Here is a 19,379-nt window from a genome sequence, read left to right on the forward strand (position 1 = left end):
CAAGCTCCACTGACCTGCCCTGATCCAGAAATGAGCATTTTCATTTGTTTCCACTTGATCCAGAAGTGGTAAATCTTTGTTCTGAAAACAGTGGGTATTGCTTACAGATGGAAATTAGCAGGCTAGAAGAGAATCAATGGTGGCATAAATGCCCCACTGAATTCCACCCATTTATTTTATAAAATGTATAATATCCAAAGATACACAGACTCGTAATTTGCCGTAAATTTTCCCAGATTATATACCATACACACACTCTTATACCATGCATAAATATGCATATAACTTGTACTCACATAAAAAGATTTATGTGAGTACAACGTAAGCATAGAGAAGCAAAACTTACTTTCACTATTGTATGATGGGGGAACTCAATATTTAAATACCGTCATATCAGCAACTGCTATACCATATTTAAAATACCGTAATTCATATTAGTCTCAATTCTTGTTCATCAAGAAACTGAGCTCATATAATATGTATTTTTGGTTCATTGATGTCAAACTGAAAACATGTACTGACAACTTTTGCATAGAAGGGCTAAGTGTTTATCTTTGGCGTAACTGCTCATAAATAAAAGTTGATATAAACCTGAGACAAGTTTTAAAAATATAGTCCAGCAAGTGAATAATTTGTAAGGAACTTACAATCTGTTGTATGTCTTTTGATTATCCAGGTTCTCCTTAAAAATGATCCACCTTAAGTCCCTTTAAAATGCTGGTTTTCTTTGTTATTGTATCATTTCCTACTTTAGAGCTTCATTCAACTGGCAGCAGTCCAGGACTAGCCACCAATCAGAAAACTCCAACACAACAATTGCTTTAGTACCTAAACTTGGATGTCAGCCAACATGGCACTTGGGTATGATTACATCACCAACCTCAGGGGACAGAGCTGGTTAGTTGTTCCAAGCTAAATTAATTTTGCACTTTCCCATAGGCTACAAAAGCCTCTACTAATCAGCCAGCACAACAGAATCCAAAGAGTAGCAAAGCAGCCCCTGAAGAAGCAGTTTGCTGAGCTTAAAAATGAAATAAATCGGAAACTCCAGCCATATTTTTAAAATCGGCTGCACTACACACTGATGGACCATTCCCCTCAAAAAAATAACCTTTCAAGCATCCCAGTCATTTACATTTAATGCCCATAAACATTTTTTTCAATACAGAATATGCAGGCAAATGTTCAGTTTATCAGAAACAGATACTATGAAATGCTCCATTAATGCTAACAGCTATATAAACAAGAACTAGCGAAACAGTGCCAGTAGCTGCAAGATAGGATTACTACAAAAGAGACTGAAATCATCCTATTACAAGGTATGTTTCAAAATTACAAGACACATATTTATGGAGGAACAGAACTGAATGCTGACACGGCTACTCGCAGCTATTCTGATTACACTGGTATCCCGCACTTCCAAGTATGACAGAGTTACAAGCTATTACCACCCTAAGCAGTCACTTGTTCATGAGCTTCATAGCCAAGCCGTAATCTGAACCTGGCTCCCAATATTCAAACCCAAAACTCTGGCTGCTGTTTCACTACGGATTTGCCAGCCCTGCTCAGGTCTGCCCAACCTGTTGCCCTCCAGATATTTTGAATTTGATCTCCAATCAGCCCCAGCCAGCAGGACCAATCATCAGCAATCCTGAGACTTGCAGTCCAAAGACATCTAAAGGGCACCAGTTTGGGGGAAACTATCCTAGACTCTTGAGTTCCTCTGTTTAAAACAAGATTGCCTATGTATTCTGCCTTTACTGTTCTTGCTACAGCTTTTATTGACACAGGCACTATACTTTACAAGTGACAAATAGGATTCTTTGATTTTTAACTTCTACTTAGATAAAATAAGAGGAAAGACTTGAAACATATGCTAAGGTAACATTTTAGAATGGTAATCCTTCAATATACACACATATGCAGACAAGCAATCTGCATACAAGAAGCATACATTTGCTTATAACTCAACAAAAGAGTGTAACATTCATTAATTGTTTTATTTTGTTGAAGACAGAAATACTTACTTCTTCTGTCCTCTTGATTTGCGCAGGACAGAGTTCTGCCTTGGATTACTCTCACAAATGACACCATTGCTGTCATCCGTTTCACTCTTAGTTAAAGGCTGGATGTTCCATGGAGCAATAAACCCTGGTGTTGGACTGAATTGTTTAAGTTCTCCTTGTCCTAAAGAGCTTCGTTCCCCACAGTAACAAAAGGCGCAGAGCTGTTCACTGCTAAAGATTTAAAAATGGAGGGAAAGTGAAAGTGCAAAGGCTGTTATAAAAAGACAGAACACACTTATGCTATGATCGACCAGAAGTCTTGCCATCCAATGTAACTGTATACACAACCAACACACTATTAAATATTTGAATTAAATACCACTTCCTCTTTCTTTTCACATGAATATTTCCTGAATTTAAGAAACGACATCAAGATTTCTCATACTTTTAAAATTCATCTATACATCCTGCTACCATCTTTGTTGGGAATGTGATAGCTGCCTGCTTTGGGTGCTCATTCTCAAGAACTGCTGGCTGAGTTGCAGAAGAATCAGAATGTGATGCAAAACAGGGAGAAGGCTGGGCATGTGGCCCATGCTGAAACACTGAGATGAGAGAAGCAGAGATGCATATCTCATGGCCAGACTCCCAGGTGAGCAGGCAGTTCCTGGGAATAACCAAGATGTACAGCTGATCTGTATCTGAGAAACTCCCTCAGTTTCTCAGATACAGACCAGGGAGTCCAAGAACTTGACACCATGATACCCGCAGAGGAGGGTAGACCAATTAGAGGATTGGTGCATGGAAAGGGGAAGTGCTCACTTTCAGAAGGTCCCTTCCAAAGGTTGATTCATTCTGGATGATTTGTGCTTTTAGTCAAAAAAGAACACTTTGCAAAGAAAATGCTCTGTGGCTTTTGAATGTGTGAAGGAGGAACCCTGGCTCATGATAATCTTGGTCACTCACTGCTAAGATATTCTGGTGTCTGTGACAAACAACCCGAATGATACTCTTGTTCACAATAAAAAGGCAGGTGAAATAATAACTATTAGCTACTTTACAATAGCACCCAAAAGTTCCTGTTTCACTCAGTCTCATTGTGGGACTGAGTTCACAACCATGCTAAGCAAATGAGTCTGTCAAGAACTCATGGCACAGCTGTTACATTTTCCAGGGGTTATTAAATATTATTTTAGAAGGAGACTCCTCCTTTCTTTTACCTCCACACAAAGAGATGTATACCCTTTCATGGGTGCAAACACACACACATGAGCATAGAAAGCTACTTGATACAGAAACAAACCACTGGTCCTCAATACTGTTGACTCCAGAGTTTAAGATAGTAATATTCCCAGCACTTCCTGGAGAATTTTGGGATTGGTTTTGAGACTTTCTGCATGCAAAACATGTGCTCTACCACTGAATTACAGCCTTAAATTTATGCACACACAATATTAATATACAGTTCAAATACAAATCAAATCTAAACCAAGAAAAAGGTTCATAATAGAAGTGAAAACTGCACTGAACACACAAAGATGACTAGAGACAAACATGAAGGATATGGCTGCAGCATGGTATAAAGTCCTTTCCAGCTAATGGTGATCCCAGGAAGGAATGCCTTCTAAAAGATCCTGTCCTTAGCAGCCCAGCTCAAGGCTGTGGTTCCCTTTGTGAAACTGATCCTGCCTTCAACTTTCCCTTCCATAATTGTCTTCTCCAGTGAGTCTTGCCTTCCTCCCATGAGGTACTTGAAGTACAACAGCCCCAGTTTTGTCATTTTTCCAACCAGGGAAAGTTCTGCCTTGATTTGATCAATTTGTTTGTCTGTCAGTACAGTGTATTTACCAGGTTTTGAATGCATCCATTTTCCTCCTGTCAGCTTTCTTCACAGCTTTCCCACACATATACAGTGATTGGGAATACAATAATGTGGATGATCTGGGTCCTGAAACATACAGGACCCAGCCAATGCAGCCAGGTCAGAACTAGTTTTATATGTTCAGACCTACAATTCCCAGTTATACTGCAAGAAGTGCAGTTTCTAAACCATCTTCAAGGGCAGTCCCATATAGAGTGCATTGCAGTATTCTAATTAAGAGATTACCAGAATGTAAATTATTCAAATCAAGATATCCAAGTCCAGACAGGAGTAGAGCTGAGCCTCGAGCTGAAGCTGCTAGAAGCCTCAGGAGCCACTGAGGCCACTGGAGTCTTGAGTGACAAAGATGGCTCTAGGATTCATAGCTGTTTGTTCTTCCCTAACAGCTGGTCAAGTGTTTTCTGACCTGGAAGTCTAATCTTCTGACACTCTCTCTCATTTCATTTTGGACTGATTCATCATAGAATTTACAAAGGAAATCATAGAATTTACCATTACCTTCATCTGCACAGTGCTAACAGGAGTTAAACAGCTGAGTATTGCTGCTATTGTCTGTGAAAGATCCTGCACCAGTGTTGCTATCAAAGGGGTTTCTCAATAATCAGTCAGCATAGGAATACAGCCTTAACCTTTCAAGCACATTTAACATCTTAAGAATACTTTACAGTCTATTGTGAACAGACAAAAACTAGATTTAATTTATCATATGATTTTTTTTTAAATAAAGCTTTTTCATATTTCAGATTTACTTGCTTGGTAATACTGCTCATTACCAAGAGCCTTCAAAACATATTACTTCAGCAGGCAAGAAAATGAGTAGGATGCAAAACATTCTCTTTAAACTGCAAGATCTTGTCTTCAGAATAATATTTTTAAATGGACCAATGAGCAATACTTAACTTATCAACTATTCATCTCTTTGTGTTTTACTGAGATAAGTACAATGAGGACATTATTATATTTAATTAGTCTTTAGAGCTCTGGGGATTGATAAGTGAATTTTTAAAAAGGAATTCTACTTTAACTGAAATTCAAAACTCCAGTGACCACATTACTTCTGGACAAACTTCAATTATCTGTGTAGCTAGTTTTGGCAGCTTGTAACACATTAGGAGGATTAAATGATGTCTTGCATACTTTCTTTAATATCTGCTCTTATATACAATATTCAAATATGATAAGAACAACAACACAGGTGACCTCAAGGAATACAGCTTGAACAAAAGATACTGCAGAACACAAAAAAGTTTCAAAGACAAACTTCTTCACATGTAGACAGTGTTGAAAAGTCAAAAGACTGCCTGTTTACACCGTTTGATTATTGCACATAAAATCATGTGCATTCACACATGCAGGCTCTGTACCCACATGCAGCCTGTTGTCGAAAGACTCTACAATTAAGCATACAATTGGACCAGATCCCATGGAGCACAGCCAGGCATGCCTATGGAAGGTCACAACACCTATCATGGCCTTGGCATCACAGTCCATCTGCTGGAGGGTGAGTTTAGAGGCTTCCATTTGGAATACCAGGGCTAGTTTGTATTAGTCTTCAGGGAGGTGCTCATACATGGTTCCAATCTTATCCTAAAACCTAAAAAAACAGCTGGTATCTAGACATGGTTGGTACCATGTCTACCTCATAGTTGGCAACCCTAACCCAAGCGCAGAAGCCATGTAGGCCTGCCATGCCATCCAGATGGTGGCCCTCCTGGTCTACCGGCACCAAGGACTCCCTCTGGGATTAGTCCTGGGCAGATTCCATGATGCCAGAGTTTGGCTTGGGGTGCTCGAAGAGGAAAGGGACGTTCTTCTTCAGTACACGGCCTCAGGTCTCTTAAATAGGGAGTGTACTGCTGAAGACTTTCACATCTGCTGGACCATCTGCAGCAGTCTGGGTAAGAAAAGGATTGCCACCAGTACTGAGTCCTTGGAGTACAGTGCGTTGAAGACTGGGTCTGTGACTTGATCCTGCTGCTCTCCTTCCCAAGAATGCAGCTGATGGGAGCCTGTTAGGTGTTGCCATGGTCCTGAGAGGTGGATGGTTTTGCCTTTTATGCCTCGTGGAATGAGAGTCCTGCAGGACCTTTTCCTAGAGATCAGCTTTCAGGCAATCCACCCTATGTTTGTGGGTCTGCTTTGTAAAGGCCTGCCAGTATGCACAGGCCTCAACATCGTGTCTGTCACCCAGACGGAGGATGCCGAAGGAGGGGCCATCTGCGGGGGGGGGGGGTCTGAAATTGCAGTGGACACTTTTTGAAATGGTGCCACCAAAGTCATCATGGTTGACAGTGAAGGCAAAGATGCATAGACAAGACAAGGAGTGTTTCAGTAGAGAATGTGACAAGGGGTACAGAGAAAAAGGGTAAAAATTTATATTTGTGTAGATTTTTTTCTCTTTAAAAAAAGTGAAAGGGGCAGTTTATGATGGAAGATAATGGTAGAAAGGAGAAAGACATGAGGAAAAAAGTGTCGAAGAACACTGAATTACTTGAGTATGAGTAGAGAGGCACTTTCCAATCTATGCGGGATGGTAGTCTCAATGGAACTGAAGGAAGAGGCAAAAGCCTCTTCCACGTAATCCTGGAACAGGAAGGGGAGGAGCTTCTGTCCAAATGAACGTTTAAGCCATGGGTCCTCAAACTACGGCCCGGGGCCGGATCCAGATCTGGCCTGCCATACCCATTTGGACCCGTCGTGCGCCCGCCCACCTCGCCCCACGCACGGTGAGGCAGCAGTTTGTTCACTCAGAGAAAACAAACTCCAAGCAAGCAAGCCGCTGCCTCATGCGCCTGCCTTGCGGCACATGCCCACCCCTGCCCGCGCCTCCCTCCCCTCCCCTCACGCCCCATGCATGCACGCGCCTCGCCTCGTATTGCCTCACCGCACCCCCACCCCTGCACCGGCCCATGCACACCGCTGGCACCACCTTTCCGGCCCATGCCCAGCACTGGCAACTTTCAACTGGCCCCCTGGCGGAAAAGTTTGAGGACCCCTGCTCTAACCCATGGGTCCTCAAACTACAGCCCGTGGGCTGGATCCGGCCCTCCATGCCCAGTGATCCAGCTCACCATAGCTCACCACACGTGCGCACGCACACGGCAAGGCACCAGCTTGCTTGCAAGATTGTTTTGGATTCGTTGGGAGAAAATGATCTCTGCACATACATGCCCCTGCCTCTCTGTGCACGCATGTCCCCCCCCCCCGGCCCACGCCCCCTCCCCACACCACCTTGGCAGCCCGCGCCCGTCCCTGTCACCTTTCAACTGGCCCCCTATTCAAAAAGTTTGAGGACCCCTGGTTTAAGCAGTAGAACCTTCCTGACAACATGCTCCAGGCAGGCACAGAGCACATACATGTGATGCACAGAGGCCAAAAAGAAAAATTCAAGTGTCTTCATGTCCTTTTATTATGTGACACTACAAGGAGTCCAAGGGATAATGTCAATTATACCCCAAAAACGATTTGCTGTTTCTCTACAAGAACAAATTCCAACTGATAAATATGGCAAACACACTTCTCAAAATCAGTATTTTTTATTCCAAAGATCAGGAAAGATTAAGTTGGACTAACATTACAGGTAGTAAGTAAAGTGTGGCTTGCCCACATCCAATGCCTGATTAAGATCCAAAAGAAATTACTGCATTTAAATATAATGTATACTCTTGGTATTTCATATATCATACATCACCAGAAAGCAATGCAATTATTCATAAATTGGTTTTTTTGTAAAAAAAAAATATCGGAGGCCCAAGAGAGATATTTTTTAAAATCAAAAATTAATTGAATTTCAAAATCACTGGTGATCTGCTAGAATTTTGTTAGGAAGTTTGACACAGCTGCACTTTTCACCCCTTTAGGCGCATACTTGCAACACATGTGTAATGAATGTGTTTGACAATGCATACTGACAAGTACCAATGTGGTGAGTTCTTTTGTTGTCATGTGCCATCAAGTTGCAAGCCTCTGCATGAACGCCCTCAAAATGTCCTGTCCGTGACAGCCCTGCTCAGCTCTTCGAAGTTCAAGGCAGTGGCTTCCTTTATAAATGATTTATAAATCAGTTACTTATTCTTATTTAATGCAACAGGCTTAGACCTGCAGCAAAGAAGAAATGAGGACAAGATCGTTCTAATAAGAAAATAAAATGAAACAAGAAGCTTAATATAGTAAATTCCATCTGCCATGGAATTAGTGCTTGGACAATTATATCCTTAAACGCAATTAATATAACAGAACATTGTAAGAAAACGCATATGTATTTGGGGCACAGGACCACAGCCCCAGTGCAGAGCACATGCTTCGCATGTATTTCATAGCCTCTCCAGTTAAAAGGATCAAGTGGCAAGTGACAGGGAAGATTTCTGTCTTAAATGTGCTAGCATTCCTCTGTCAACAGAGCAGATATTGCTTGTTGAGCGAACCCAGTCCCTTCAGTCCCCTACACGCTTCTCCAATCTGGATCATATTCAGAGACCTGCAAGTGGGGAGGGACAGTTCCACATGCGCAAGGGGATGCAAAACTGAATGTAGCCCTGTGATCCGTCAGAACCATGGCCTTTCACAGCAGGTAACACCGAGCTATATGGTGTAAGGTAGTTGCTATGTTACTAAAAATTAAGTACTTACATTTTGGTTCTACTAAATCTACACTCAAACAGCCAAAAGAAACCAAATCTTTTGAGTTATTGTCACATAATACAGATACATTTCTTTGTCACTTGTTAACAAAGCGTATGTTTTGAAAAGTATTTTCCTATTCCTACACCTCTGGCACACTCAGCCACCAGTTTCCGGTTACCACCTGTTAACTCAAGCTAATGCTTTATAGCAGAAACATAACAATGGAAAAGTCATACTCCCAGCATAACCTGCACCCAGCATACTCCCAGCATAACCTGTTTAGGTTCTAGCACTTTTCCACATCTGACTAAGCATCATTGTTTCTAACCTGGTTTTTGCTTCAACACCAACAGAGGCAATGAAGCTTGCAGATTCTTCAGACACTGAGCGCTGAAGAACTGGCGTTAGCTTCTTGTCACCATCCACTTCAGATTGGGTATCCTCCTCTGTAGATTGTTCTTTGATTTCTGTTTGAGAAGGAGTGTAAGTTGATTATAGATTCCACTTTTAAATGTTTACTGTTACTATTACAACCATGTTCATGGGTTTACCCAACTGTCAGCATTATTAGTGGTTTAGTTTAATGTATCTCTTTCAGCATAACATTAGCTTAAAATAAATGTCACTTTTTGACTAGCACAGACTACTAGTCAAATTACATTTGGGCTAGAGGACTTCTCTGACTGTTCCTCTCCAAAGCAGACCCACCAGACCCTCAAAAGCACTGCACAAAAGCTTGGCGTACCTTGCTGAAGGTCTGAGGCTATTAAAGGAGATAAAGGAGTAGGTGGGGCATCTGTCCAAATCTTATGGACCACCCACAGACTACCATATTCTGAAGGAGGTTCAACCCTCTGTTTACATTTTCAGGGTGCTGGAGAAATTGCAATGAGGAAAAACAAGCAGCAAAGTCCATTTTCAAGTCATTCATCTATGAACTATTTGACTCACTGACTTATAAACTATTCATAATCTTTTATTAGCCATAAGAGATAATGGAGTATAAAACAAAGATGACCAAATTAATGGTTTGAAGTAATTTTGCCTGACTGAAATTTAAGTGCTTAAAAAGGCAATATTTTAGCAAAATATGTATCAATTAAGGCTTTAAAGAGAACCAAATCCCTGACATTATCCAAAAAGATGTGAGTAGCCTGCTGCCTATTATACATTTGGATACACAAGGTAGATAGAGTAGTACACACTACAGGATGTTAAAACATACTGTACCTAAAAATACAGTACTATTTAAAATGTAACACATGAACATCATAAGGCAAAACCCAATATTTAAAAAAAAGAAAAGAAAATACCTACAGGTGAAACTTAGATGTTAAAAATGAAATGCATTTACCAAATATTGTATTGTTGGTTTTGTTTTATAGTTAGAACTGAGTGTCTACTATTAAAAAGGACAGACATTAATCTAAATGAATAATTTATCTTAGAATGGTACTCTCAAAAGATATTTACAAACTTAAAAAATCAACAAAACAAAAAAGAAGAACGAACATCACAGCAGACTGAACAGAATATCAATACAACCAGCATAAACGCTAACAAACTCAGCATAAGATCAACATAGAAAGTAGAATACAGCAGAAAATCACTATAAAACCAGCATGTTGGCAAGCTGTTTTGGCACAGAACAAACAACAAATACCATTGCTCCAGCATTTGGCAGAACACAATGCATTTACTTTAATCAACTCAGTCTAGAAGCTGAAGATGTCAAGGCCAGAGACTTTACAGGACCAAGTGAATTTACCAAGCCACAAGGGGAACAGCATTTAGTCATCTACCAGATCCATCACCTAATCAAACATCACTAGACGAACCATCCCATTATTAGAATGGGCATCAAAATGAGGGAAATAAATAACTTATGACTTGTCCCTAGGTGTGCCATGACCACTGAAAGAAAAGTCAGAATCACTGCAACTTAGGGGACTGCACTACCTTGATTGGATTTGGCCCAAGCAGCCCTAGCCCTTGATGACATAAGCCAAAAGTTATCTAAATCTTTTGTATGGTTGCCTGAGCAATACTGAGTCTGCACAGTCGTCTTTTCTCTTCCTTTGTTTTATTACCTTCATTGGATCCAGTGCCATTTGTCTGTTTGTTGTCTTTGTATTCTGGCCACCCAAGGCAAAAGACCGTTCTGCTGCAAAAAACATTTTGCTCTCTTATGCTCATCCAATCTCTCTAAACCAAGAGAGAGATCAGCTGTACAGACTCTCTGGAAAGCCGTATCAGCTGTTGACATGGCTCTCCAGAGCACTGGCCAGACCAAATGCCACACTTCAAAAGTCCATTCTACAAGTGAGGCACTCTACATAAGGTGGCTATGAAGATCATTTGTGTTACCACTAGCAATGTCCATGGCCGTGTCACTCAGAAAGCCTTGTTTTAAGGAAGGCCCTTCAAAGCATAGCGTATAAGGCAAGAGAGTAAAGAGGAGGAGGAGGAGGATTGGCAGCAGCGGCTGAACAAGGAGCGGAGGTTGAAGCAAGGGTGCCATGGCCGCTGAGGTGGCAAGAACAGAAGGGGTTACTGAAGCAACTGAATGTCACCCTGCCTAGGTCCCAAAATGCCTAGATCTGGGCCTTCATGGACACTGGGTGCCGTCTGAGCTTCCTTGGAGTTGTTTTCTGCTGAACAATCATTCCTAACCTAGATAACACTTTTCATGCAGATGTTAAATAGGAGAATAATAAAAGCACTTTGGACTTCTGTTATCTAATTGGATTTATATCCCAACTTTTTCTTCCTGCAGGCAGACCAAAATAGCTTATATAATCCTCCTCGTCATTTTATTCCCACAACAATCCTCTGAGGTAGATTACCCTGAGTCAGTGACTAGCCCAAAGCCAACCAGTGACTTTTAAAGCTGAGTAGGCAGTAGAATTCAGTACAACACTCTACCAATTACACTACATCTGCTGTAGGTTAGAGCAGCAACTCCCCAGCACCAGACCTGGTACCCAGCCACCCAGACAGGAATGCAGCCAGTGCAATGCTTCCAAAGTACTTCCATTTCTTAACTCACACAATACACCCAGAAGAATGCCATGATTGCAGGATCAGCTGCTGAAAGGTCCAAGAGAAACAACCAGGCCCCAATTCTGCAAAGATAATGCCACAGATATTTTGCATGACTCCCACAAGCCTCATACTGTATGCTCAAGGTTTAGGGATTACTGGAGTTGGAGTCCAAAACACTTGGCGGGCACTATCCTTGGATTAGAGCAGGGGTCCTCAAACTTTTCCACCAGGAGGCCAGTTGAAAGCTGCTGGACATGGGCCAGAAAGGTGGTGCCGGCAATGGCGGTGCGGGGATGCAGCGAGGGGAGGGGAGGTGGGGGTGGGAACATGCCGTGAGGCAGGTGCATGAGGCAGCGGCTTGCTCGCTTGGAGATTGTTTTCTCCGAGTGAGCAAACCACTGCCTCCCAGCGTGTGGGGTGAGGTGGGCGCGTGCATGGCGGTTCCAATGGACCGTAGTTTGAGGACCCATGGGTTACAGTAAGGAAATCATTTCTCTGTAAGGTTTTACAAGCCTATCCACTTTGTACATTTAGGAAGCAAGTTTAAATAGCCTTGTTTAAGCAGTCTTTCTCAGCCATATTTTGTGCTTCTGATTACTTTGGGGGAGTGTTTTGTTGGTCTGGGGTTTTGTCAAGCGTATTATAATTGAATTGTTGTTGTTGTAACATCTGACATTTCTGTAAGTTTTGGTAGCTGCTCTGAAGGCCCCTTTTAAGGTCAATAATAGAGAATATAATTGATCGTGGAATGATTACTTTCTTATACTTTAAACTAGGCATTTATGGACATAGGACAATGCGTACAACAGCAATGTTAAAAATACACAAAGCAAGGAGGAAGCTTCAAGGGTATGACTTGCCAACAACAGGCTCCAGGCAGATGTAGTGCCCTTGTATGTGATGCACAGAGACCACGGAGAAAAACCAGAATTATCATACTTAAGAGTAGAGTTAGAATGACTAGGTTAGGCTTGGCTGATCTGAATGGGTCTACTTGAAGTATAATTACATCTGGATTCAATCCAGTATGTTTTAAAGGTTAGAGGGCTGTCACATATAAAAACCTCATGATATTTGAGAAATTCCAACCCTAGTTAGTTTAATTTTTCCATCCTCAAAGAGAAAAGCTTGAAAATAAAAGTCACCTTAACTTCAAAAACTCCCAAATTGTAACACCCTCCCCAATTCCCTGCTGACTGAAGCACTGAGTACCTATTAGTTGGAGGAGAGATTCATAAATATATTAAATAAATAAATATTAAATGAAATGTAAATAGAATTTGTGAACTAGGATTTCAAAGCAGGGGTAGAAGCATTTTTGTTGTACTTTAATGATGAAAGAAATGAGAATATGCAGGCAGACTGCTTTCTTGAGTAACTTGCCATCTTTCAAATATTTCAACAATCAAGGAAGAAGTGGCTGTCAGGCTGGGAATTTTCCTTTCATGGAGAATAGACCTCTTGAATTTCACTCCCCACAGTACACAACTGGACAGAAGAAATGGGGAGTAAAATCTAATGAATATAAAAAGCCACTCCACTAACTTACATTACCGAGGGAATAGTAATTAACCAAAAAAGAAGAAAAAGAAAAGGCCTCTACCAAGAGCCTGAAAGCCAGAACTTCCTGCTATTTTGCAGTACTCAGAAAAAATACAGCATGAAGATTGCTTGGGGTTTCACAAACACTAAACATGCTCTTAGTGTGTCTTGGCTTATGCTCAAATTCTAGAATCTTCCCACACTCTTCCCTGTGCATGCACAATGCACCAAAATACAAAGGATGCCTAACTACCTGGGATCCTGAACGTTGAAGAAGAGACTGAAAATTTGCACAGTTTTTAATGAAGTGTAACTTCTTTCTTTTGATGTTCCATATGTTTCCCTTTAGTTTTAAGAATGTTTAAAATACCCCATTAAAATGGCACTTTGAAAGCACATTTCTGTACCCATTTACACTAGAACTGTCATGATCTGAAGAGAAAGCACTGCTATATATATATATATATGCCTTTACCGGTTTCCACAGTGTTTTCTGTTTCTGCTGCCTCCAACCCATCCATGCTGTCTTCATCCTCCACTGCAGGTTTTCCTCTACTTCGAGGCCTATGAGATATAAAGAAGGGACTGTTCATAAAATGTAAAAGATGCTATTATAAAACTACCAAGGGATTCACTCTATTAATCAAATGTCACATAACACTAAATTAGACAGAACCTAGAAGTGTTACAAATAGTGATGGATGGAACAGACAACAATATAGATGGAGACGTACCACTTTAATCTAGCTGTTCCTATCCGTCCACTTCCTTTGGTAATAACTATTTCTGATCTCAAACTCATACGCCGAGATCCAACAAACAAATGTAAAAACACAAAAACCTTTTGGCTAATATTGTGGTAGACTTTTTCTTTTTTAAACAGCAATCCACTAGCAACCATCGTATGAGGAACTGATTCTGAAAGCCACTTCTGTTTCCAAAGCAGCTTGCCATGTGTATGTTTCAGGAATACAAACACAAAACCTCCTTGCAGGTGGGTAACTAGCTGCACAGTTCTTTGTACCCTCATCTTAAATCTGAAAAGTAGATCTATAACATTACATCAATGAATAAATGACAAAAAACTGTTAGCTGGCTAAGCAGATTAATCTACGCAGATAAATATAGCAGCATAGCAATCTAGCAACAGATTTATGAAGTTATTGTAAGTATTTATGCAATAATGGGGGAATTGTCCCCACTCCTGCAATAGGTTTTAGCAACGCATGAACAATCTTTGTCATGAGAGAGAACTATGAGAACTGGGGGGGGGGGGGATTTGACAATTTAAGGGACTTATTTCTTATTGTTAGGGTGATTTCTTTCTCTCTGAAGTGCCATTTTGTCGTTCCTCTCTTAGCTCCAAAACATGTTTTACATTGCTCGTTTCAGTTTACCAGTGGATATCTCTATGCTGACACTTTCTTGATACATACTTTTTAAAAATCTTGCATTTTAGCATAATTCCATGACAAAAATATTGGTGGCATGGAGGGATGGCTCGGACTGCCATCTTGTCTGGGTACCCCCCCCCCACCACCATTATATTGGTTTTCGCCTTAAAAAAACTTTTGGATTGTATTTTAATTCTTGGATTATTATTTTACATGGACTAAGACAAGAAAAAGTAATGAATGCTGAGTGCAGAATTATTTCATGGTTATTTCACCTGAAAAAGTTACTGAAAGGCATCTGTAAAATGATGGAAAATATGTACATGAACTTACTTTGTTCTTATTATTGTGGAAAATGCAAACAGTGTGATCTAACAGAATAAATTCTCCAAAAAAAAAAAAAAGGAATACAGAACCCAGGTTATGCATTGCTTATATACAAAACATCTCCAATACAATAACTATGCAAGAGAAAGAAAGGAAGCACAACCAAGGATTTAAATGGGACTTTAAAGCATGGTATACAATCACTCTAAAATTACCATGTATACTACCTCCTATATAAAGCTATCAGGTGATTAGATTAAAATATGTTTTCTGTTTATTTCGCAAGTTATATAAAGCTTTCCATTTACACTGTACAGTGAAACAAACACACACCTTTTAAATGTACCACACTGCTGATTTCTCAACTGTGTCCCTCTCCCCAAAACACATTTTAAGCAATGCATTTAACATTAGCAAAATCACAGGTTTGAGCTAATTGAATATAATTACTCTTTTTCAATAGAGAACATACCCACATCTGGTGTTTTCATGCAATTTTCCTCTTTTGCATTTACTACAAAAGACCTTCCAACTACTGCACAGGTTTAAAATAGCATCATTAGGAAAAAATTACAAAACAGAAATCAGAAAAATATATTTATACGTTGATTTAATTTGTTTTTGTATATGAAGCAATCCGAAGAAACAGTATAGAGTTCTATAATCTAAAGCAATACTGTAGTATAACTGACTCCTAATATTTAAAGGTTCTTTGAAAGGTGATTAACAGTACATGGCCAATGTGGACAAATATTTATGTATTACGAGTAGTAACTGGTTAGTCTTCAGCTCTGACTGAGTGGTTTACAAATAAAAGCATAAAATAAAATGAGCAAACAAACCACAGCAGGAAAAAGGAAACCAGCTAAAACTCTAAAAGGCCCCACCAAATAAAAATGTTTTCACCTGATACTGAAGCAAGAGAAAAAATAGTGGTAAGTGTGGCTCTCTGAGAAGAGACTTCTAGACAGAAAAAGGCCCTATCTTGACACTGCATGCATCCTACAGTGCAGGATATGGAACAGGGTCATAGTAACATAGATACAGAACAAACATATGGTACAAGTTTGAGGAGGGCTGGTCTAGCTAATTAAGCCCTCTGCCTTGGGTTTCACTTAGCCAGAAAGAGATACAGACTGTCCCCAAGTTAAGAACATCTGAATTACAAACAACCCATACTTACACAATTGAACTGCCATAAAGCCTATTAATTAAAAAAAATACTGTGGAAAATTGTCATCACCATAGAGAGAAAGAGGAAGTGAAAGGGGACAGAGGGAAGCCTCTGAAGCATGCCTTCCTGCTCTGCCCAACCAGAGAGGGAAATCTTTGACATTTCCTTGCTGTAAAGAGAAGGCACTGATGTGTTTGGGCTGAGGGTGGGAGCTTAGAGATATCTGCATATTTTCCACTTTCATAGGAGTCCTGCAACCTTAACCCCTACAGATGTGGAGGACTAACTATACATGATCCAACTTACATACAAATTCAACCAAAAGATGAATTCCTATTTTCTCAGAAATGGAACTCATTCGTAATCTGAGGACTGCCTGTATATTGGTGACTGGCCAGTTGCTGGCAGAGTCCTCTGCATCCAGCAAGGCTTCCTTCCTAAGCGATTATACTACTGCCTCAAAGAACAGCTTGGACCACCCACCCCTCTTTCATGGTGGCATTTATTACCACCAGCACCCAACCAATCTGCCCATTCCTTGCTACTCTTCACTAGCCAAAATGAGCAGGGGTTAGTCAATCATCTTGTCAACATCTTACCTCAATAATTTAAACCTTTTCTAAGGTCTTTGGGCGCTACCTACTGGGAAGGGGTGCTTAAGAGCAATTGCCAACATACAAGCCAACTGTGTAGGCCAGGCTAGGGCTCCTGTTAGAGGAAATCCATTTCAATAGGAAATCCAAGATCTTTTAGCAATCCATTAGAAATCCACCAGGGTCCCTCACCCTCAGGATTATTATTACCATAAAGTGATCCAACTGTAACAAAGAAATCCCACTTTAAAACCACCAGCTTCCTGACCAAACTAGAATAGCAAACCAGGCTAACAGCATGATGAGACAGCCCTCATGGCTATTAAGGCAGCAAGAAAATCCTGAGGCACCCCTGATATGGTGGTCTTGGCACTGCTGTTGAAGTTCCCCAAGACCTACATCTTACGGACTATTGGCACCAATTATGTGATGACTGGACAGTAAGGTGAACAGTACACCAAAAGAATTTCCAATCAGTGACAACTGCTGAGCACCAAATTCAAAAATTTAAATTTAGTTCCTGCTTGGGAAGTATAGAAAATAAGATCTTTGATTACTGCAATCAGCATCCTCCCCAATATTTGAGCTGATGGTATGCTAAGAGACCAGATGAATACAGCTGGAACCAAGTGACAACTCCCACATTTCAGTAATGCAGACCAAGTCAGCCTATTAATTCAGGATTGGATCCTGCATGACAGTGTTTTATTACAAAGCATTCATGAAAAGCACCACAAGATGGTTTTTCTACCATTGCAAAAAGGGTAATAATGAGAAAGGACCAAAAAAAGGAATTACTATATTTCTGACCCCCGCATTCACTTCAGTGTCTTAACTATCCCCACTGAAATATCTTACCCTGTCGGTAAACATCTCAGCAGGGATGGTGTCATCTCACAAGATTTCTTTACAATGTTAAGTTTCCTGGAGAAATATTATGCAAAACCCTAAGTGGTTGAATTTTTCTACTTTAAAGGATTTCAATATAGTTATTCATTAAATGAAGACAATGGGCCCAATTCATCAAAGATTATTCTCATGAGGAGCATGGCCTAAAGAAGCAGTACAGCAAATAATAAGATCTTACTTAAATTGCAAGAAAGAAGGGTAATGCACCAAGGGAATAGCTCAGGGAGAGGGGGGGATTTTGCTTTTCAATTGAAAACTGCCCAAGTCCTTCAAAAGGCTCAAGAAGAAAATATCAATTAAAACAGAGTACAAAACCCTTCCTTCCAAAGGAACAAAACTGTTGGAAGGCTTGCATGAATCAGAAGATTTTGCAACACAGCTAAGACAGCTCCAATGTAATGTGACAGCAGGCTGATCCATTGCTATATCCCCTTTATAGAATAAACTGGATCAAATCACTATCTGCATATTCAAATCCAAGGTATTGCAAAACAGTAAGGGGGAGATATGATAAACTTCTTTGTTTGATATATTTAAGAATTAAGGATTTCAGAGTTCTCCTAGAGCTGCCAATCCAAAGGTGTGGTGCAGCAATTCCCTCTCCCCTCCCCTCCCCTCCCCTCCCCTTTCCTTGGAAAAGGTGAAGGGCAGTGTTTTTTTTTTTTTTTTTTTTCACAGAACGCACCGGAACAGAGTTTTGGCACCTTTTTTCAACAGATTTTCCAAGTTTTAAAAGTAACTTTTGAAAATTTGATGTTTGGTCCACGTGGATTTGAATTGCCCTGTCAAACATACCAGGTTGGCGGCAAAATCATTAAAACGGTGCATGTGGGCTGCTTGTGTGTCGAATCCGATGCATGCATACTTGGTCCATGCTGGTTGTGATGGTGCTGCTTGGCTTGTGGCGCTGCTTGGCTTGTGATTGGTCGTGCACTGAGTGCTTACTGCGGGCGGCGACCGTTATGTTTCGTTACACAACTGACGTGTGTGGGTGTGCGTACAGTGATTGACTACGTGCGAAAGGTAAATAATTTCATGAGTTCCGGCACCATTTTTCTTACAAAAAAGCACTGGTGAGGGGAATAGTTGTGGGAAAACATGAGAGATTTACAAATACAAGACAGTGTAATTTGGACACACCATAAAAGTCTGTGAAAGAGGTAGGATGATTGGACAATAAAAGATCCATCTAAAAGACAAACCCTTACTCTCAATATATTAATTTCAGAAGCAGATTTTAAAAGAGCAGGTAAGGCCTTAACATCTCTTTGCAGTACTGGATATAACCCAAGCTGAACATAGTAACATTTGCAAGCTATTCCAAATAGAAAACACCTATTTGCAATTGTTGCGTTTTTGAATATAAGTAAAAGACACAAATATTCCAAGATCTTTCTCCTGAAACCTTAGGAAGATGAGAAACCTTTCAACCTTATACTGATTATCTCAAGAGAAGTAGGCTCTGCATACTGTTGGGGATTTTTCTTAAACTGCACTGTTAAGCACACTATCAGGCATAGCGGCATCAATGAAGTCTGCAGTACCTGCTCTACTAACTAGAATAGATTCACCTCATATGATAATTGATGAAGATGCTGAAGACCCAGCATGGAACTGATACAGATTGATCCTGCTGAGTAAAGAAGCAAAGGATTATGATCCTCTAAATGTGGGACAGGTAAAATGAAGCCTCTCTCTCCTTTCAAAATAGATTCTTTACACATGCAAGATCCTCCAAGCTCCAAGAAGAAAATAAATCCTCTTTTAATATTAATTCCAAGTGTGAATAACTCTTGGTTCCTGATTATGTAACACAGCCTCAGGTAGCAAGAGCCAATATGGTCTATGTTATTGTTATATATTGTTGTGATAATTTGCTGTGCA

General features: G+C 40.4%; 1 protein-coding gene across 19 annotated transcripts in view; it reads right to left on the reverse strand.

Annotated features, from left to right (window-relative positions):
- The window catches only part of KMT2C (lysine methyltransferase 2C), a 183,787-nt gene that overhangs the window by 120,760 nt on the left and 43,648 nt on the right, over positions 1 to 19,379 (reverse strand). For 16 of the 19 annotated variants that reach the window (XM_044424611.1, XM_044424622.1, XM_044424605.1 and 13 more), the window contains exons 2-4: positions 13,574 to 13,662; positions 8,840 to 8,978; positions 2,028 to 2,237 (exon numbers count right to left, since the gene is read on the reverse strand). In XM_044424611.1, coding sequence (XP_044280546.1) covers positions 2,028 to 2,237; positions 8,840 to 8,978; positions 13,574 to 13,662 — 438 coding nt within the window. The remainder of the gene's footprint in view (positions 1 to 2,027; positions 2,238 to 8,839; positions 8,979 to 13,573; positions 13,663 to 19,379) is intronic. The other 3 variants (XM_044424621.1, XM_044424603.1, XM_044424617.1) reach the window with 2 other exon arrangements.

Source organism: Varanus komodoensis, unplaced genomic scaffold (genome assembly GCF_004798865.1).
Source record: "Varanus komodoensis strain SLA01 unplaced genomic scaffold, ASM479886v1 scaffold15, whole genome shotgun sequence".
Classification (NCBI taxonomy): domain Eukaryota; kingdom Metazoa; phylum Chordata; class Lepidosauria; order Squamata; family Varanidae; genus Varanus; species Varanus komodoensis.